Source organism: Castor canadensis, chromosome 1 (genome assembly GCF_047511655.1).
Source record: "Castor canadensis chromosome 1, mCasCan1.hap1v2, whole genome shotgun sequence".
NCBI classification, from domain to species: Eukaryota; Metazoa; Chordata; class Mammalia; order Rodentia; family Castoridae; genus Castor; species Castor canadensis.
In genome coordinates this window covers 193217850-193222660 of record NC_133386.1, presented here as the reverse complement: position 1 = coordinate 193222660, position 4811 = coordinate 193217850, and the positions used below count along the sequence as shown (strand labels likewise).

General features: G+C 35.0%; 1 protein-coding gene across 1 annotated transcript; it reads right to left on the bottom strand.

Annotated features, from left to right (window-relative positions):
* Nucleotides 1–309: 309 nt before the first annotated feature.
* On the bottom strand, nucleotides 310–1107 carry LOC109701597 (olfactory receptor 5AK2-like). Its single transcript, XM_020187136.2, has one exon. It carries the CDS (start codon nucleotides 1105–1107, stop codon nucleotides 310–312), a length of 798 nt encoding a protein of 265 aa, XP_020042725.2.
* Nucleotides 1108–4811: the final 3704 nt, after the last annotated feature.

The following is a 4811-nucleotide window of genomic DNA, read 5'->3' as shown; positions in this document are numbered from 1 at the left end:
TACTACCCATTAAAAATCATATTTTCAAAATATTTGAAACAATACTTTGTAAGGTTTATACACACTACTTAATATTTTAAATCATCTTCAAGATGGAGTGTAAGATATGCTCTCAAATGATATTTCAGGGAAAATGAGTCTTTGGACAGGTCTTGGGATACTTCTTCCATTTTAAGACCTTAGGTATTGGCAAGTGTAGCTTCAAATTAAAAGCTGAAAATGTTATTAGTTTATAATTATTGTATTTGTGATATAGTATGCCAATTTCAGTTGTAACACATCTCTACTTACACTATGATGTGCCAAAATTTAACAATTTGGATGCAATCTAAAGATTGCCACTTTTATAGCATCTTTTACTTCCTTGGTGACTGCTGTCAGGTGGGAGGCACATGTAGAGAAGGTTTTCTTCCTCCCAGCAGTAGAAGACATCTTTAGGATGGTGGCTATGATGTATATGTATGAGAAGATAACAACCAATACAGTGAATGTCAAGTTAAACCCTACAAAGATCAAAATTAGCATGAAGTTGATGTCATTGTTAGAGCAGGAAAGGCTGATAATGGGGGGAATATCACAGAAAAAGTGATTAATTTTGGACTTACAGAAGGAGAGTGAAAATGTAAAGCCTGTGTGTACAGAGGCATTTATTGACCCCATGAGATATGAGCCAGCTACCAATTGGGTGCAGACTCTGTGAGACATGACTACAGAATAGTGAAGAGGCTTACAGATGGCAACATAACGGTCCACTGCCATTGCTGCCAGGAGGTAACAGTCGCTGGTTGCAAATACTGCATAAATAAATAATTGCATTAAACACCCCCCAAAAGTTATTGATTTATTTTGTACTATAAAGTTTTTTAGCATCTTTGGAGTGATAGCAGATGTATAACAGATATCAACAAAAGCTAAGTGTTGTAAGAAAAAATACATGGGTGTCTGAAGTCTAGAATCAGTGTTGGTGAGTAAAATCATCCCAGTATTACCCACCATGGACATCAGATAGATCACCAGAAATACAATGAAGAGGACATAGTAAAACTCTTGTTTGGCACTAAATCCAAGCAGATAGAATTCAGTTACTTCAGTGCCATTTCTTGTCATGGCTGCCAAACATCTAGAGAGACCATGAGAAGCAAATGTTTATGATGTGTTGATACAAAAAGCTTCTGATATTTCATAACAGTTTCTCGAGTTGGGCTATCCTGGCAATCTCTCACAAGGGAATTTATTATTTTCCAAATAAATTTTTCTATATTCTTGATGCAAGCCACTACATAAACAGTATGTTTTAAAATAAAGAATATTCTGGACTGGCATGTAGCTCAAGTGGTAAAAGTGCCTGCCTAACAAGTGCAAGACCCTGAGTTCAAATCCAAGTACTGCCAAAAATAAAATAAAGTAAATAAGAATGTTTTATAGAAGCATACTGACTTTTAATCTGTAGCTCCAAGAAATATAGATTAATGTACTTTTCCATTTTATCAAATTGGTATCTGTATTTACATGAGGCCATGCTCAAATATGATTTTCTCTAATCAGCAGCCCACACCTTCTCAATATTTATTATTATGATAATTTAATACTAATTTAATCTCTTGACATTAGAATGAGTTAGAGAAGAAGAGTTTTCTGAGATATGTGCATGAATCACAAGTGTTTGATAGCAACATAGTGTGCTTTTGCTCTTATCCTTTATGTAATCCCATCACAATGATTTCCTTTAAAAAAAACTATCTGAGTCTAGGGATGCACCTCAGTATTAGAGTATTTGCCTTGTTTATGCATCCCTGACACCACCCCCCAAAAGTTAAAAAATCCCTATCTGTTTCTCCTTCAAATAACCCTCTCCTTACTTATATAAGAGATAAATTTGCATTTTTCCGTGGCAATGTTTTTACGTTTAGTTCTGTCTTTGCTTAAGCCAAATTCATGTGGAAACAATTTGATTAATACACTGTAATAGCGTAGTTTAAATCACAAATATCTTTGCTTTACTCTGTCTGAGTTATAGTACCTCCATATGTGTTTAGATGTACTGCTGAGATGCAATTATGAGTGATTTTTCATTTAATGTAAGCCCTCAAACTCTCTATTTAGTGTCTCTTCTTAAACACCTTCCAATATTGACAAGAACTGCTCTTTGTGGAGTAATACATTATTGAAACTTGGTACAGCAAAAATGCTGTCCATCAATATGTATGTTTTTCATTCTGGGAACAGAGATAGGTCACACTTCCAACCAAATGAACTTGCTTTGTATGGTCAAGAGCTCATGTTCTGCGTAATGTATGCAACTACCAGGCCTGAAGCAGCCCTCCCACTCCCTATTTCCTGCACTGTGACTATGTGAATTTCAATTCTTTCATTCATCATCCTTTAGCTATATATTCACATTTAGGGAGACTTAGTACTTCATGGAAGAGGGGTGCCATTTAGCTTGGTGCAATTTAATCAAGTTAAAATTTGAATTTCAGATGAGAACATAATTTTTAATATAAATATAACCTAAATATTGAATGGGAAATTATCATCTATCTATCTATCTATCTATCTATCTATCTATCTATCTCTCTATCTATCATCTATCATTTATCTATCATTGATCTATCTACCCATCTATCTGTCTATATATCTATATCTATCATCTATTTATCATCTCACTTGGGTTTGAATTCAGGGCCTTTTCCTTGTAAGGCAGGCACTCTACTACATGGAGCCATACTTCCAGCCTCTATCCCTTTTTGCTTTCTTTATTTTTGAGAAAGGGTCTCACATTTATTCTCCTGGCCAGCCTAGATGTGAGCCTTTTATTTATGCTTCCAGCATAGCTGAGATGACAGGTGAGTGCCACCACACACAGATTTTTATTGGCTGAGATGTGAGTGTGGGGGGGTCTTGTTAACTATTTTTCACGGTTTTCCTGAATTGCGATCCTCCTGATCTGTGCCTCCCAAGTAGGTAGGATTATATTTGTGAACCACCTTGCCCAGTTTGAGTGGGAGATATTAAAAGTAAAAAGTTGTATTCTCTTTATCTGAAATCCAAATTAAATTCAGAATTCTGTATTTTCACTTGCTAAGCCTGTGACCATTGTGTTGCTTATTGCAGTCTACTTTAGGCTGGACTGGAAGGACTGTATGGTGGGGTCCATGCCTTAATCCACTTTATATTTCTGTAGCAGGTGGCCAGATGTGGTAATTTATATAGATAAAAAGTAAATTTATTTGTCTCATGGTTTTGGCAACTGGGAAGTCCAATATGGAGGGGCTGCATCATCTGGTAGCATAATGTCAATGGGCAAAGAGGGTGAAAGAAAACAAGAAAGAAAGCACCAAACCTGTTGTCATGGCACGTCTACTCTTGAGATAATTAACTCTCTCACACAATACCAACATTACTTCATTCTTGAAGCTTATGGTTATTTTAGACATTACCTTCTAACACTTCTGCATTGAGGATTAAGTTTGTGACTTGTGAACTTTGGGAGACACTTTCCATTCATAGCTGTATTCCTGCCAGCAATGTACAACCTCCATTGGATTTATTTTTTAAGGAAAATGTGTCTTCTTTTTTCTTTTTTTCTTTCTTTTCTTTTTTGGTAGTATTGGGGTTTGAATTTAGGGCCTTACGCTTACTAGGCAGGCACCCTACCACTTGGGCCATTCTGCCAGTCTTTCACTATATTTTATGTGGTTGAAAATTTCTAGTGCTAAATGGAACTGACATTTAGGATTCTTTACAGCAGTTAAGTCTTATTTAAACAACTAGAATTTCACACATAGAATGCAATAGACACTTTTTCAAAAGAAATAAATGAATGTAGATATAACAATAGTACAAGTTTTACCTGAAAAGTAGATTTGTGAGTAATTTTTCAGTTATCAGATCCAAGAAGATAAATATTGAGCCAGCAATAGGGAAAGGTCATAATTGACAAGATTTATACTCAAAATCTTCCAAATGTTGATATTAACAGGTACATGATGAGAGAATTGAGAGGAATTATAAAATAATGAGAATCACTTGAGAGTATTCCATGAAACAATTAATAGGTTATAGCATTTTAGCTATCATTTATAGGTCAACAACTTACCTAAGACACTGGTGCTTTCTTGGCATGTGAATAAGAGCAACCCTAAAGAGCTCATCAGATTCCTAAAGAGCAGAGACAAAGGCCATTTGGAAAAAGCAAAACTAGAAAGAAGAAAGACTGTCTCTGAAACTCACAACCACACCTTCCCAGATTTATTTATCATCTATCTATCTACCTATCATCTATCTATCTATCTATCTATCTATCTATCTATCTATCTATCTATCTATCTATAGTTATTGGATGGATCATAAGGGGATTTAAAATATTACTATTATTTTAATTTTAAATTATATCAAAGTTAAATGTGTGGCTGAATTATTCTTCATAAAATTCAGTGCATTTTATACATGTGCAGTGTTAAATAATCAAACAAATTGCCTATGGAGTTAGAACACATCTCCAGCACATCAGTAGATATCTCATTTATCTTATATCAGTGACTCCAAGCAGAGCTACACCTTCATAGAAGCAATGGTCAGGAAGAATGTGGCTTTAGTGATGGAAATGTGGTGACTGAAGCCTGGAGTTTTTATCAGCTTCTTTGGCTCTTTCAGATATCTTAAGAAAGAATAACTGTGGGTAACTCCAGTAATGTAACAAAATATTATTCTTTGTAATGCAACATTTAGAGAGGGCTGAGAAGGAAAACATTTATATAAGCTTCTTCTTCAGGTAAACTTGCTGCGAAAATAGACCAACAGGAATTTCA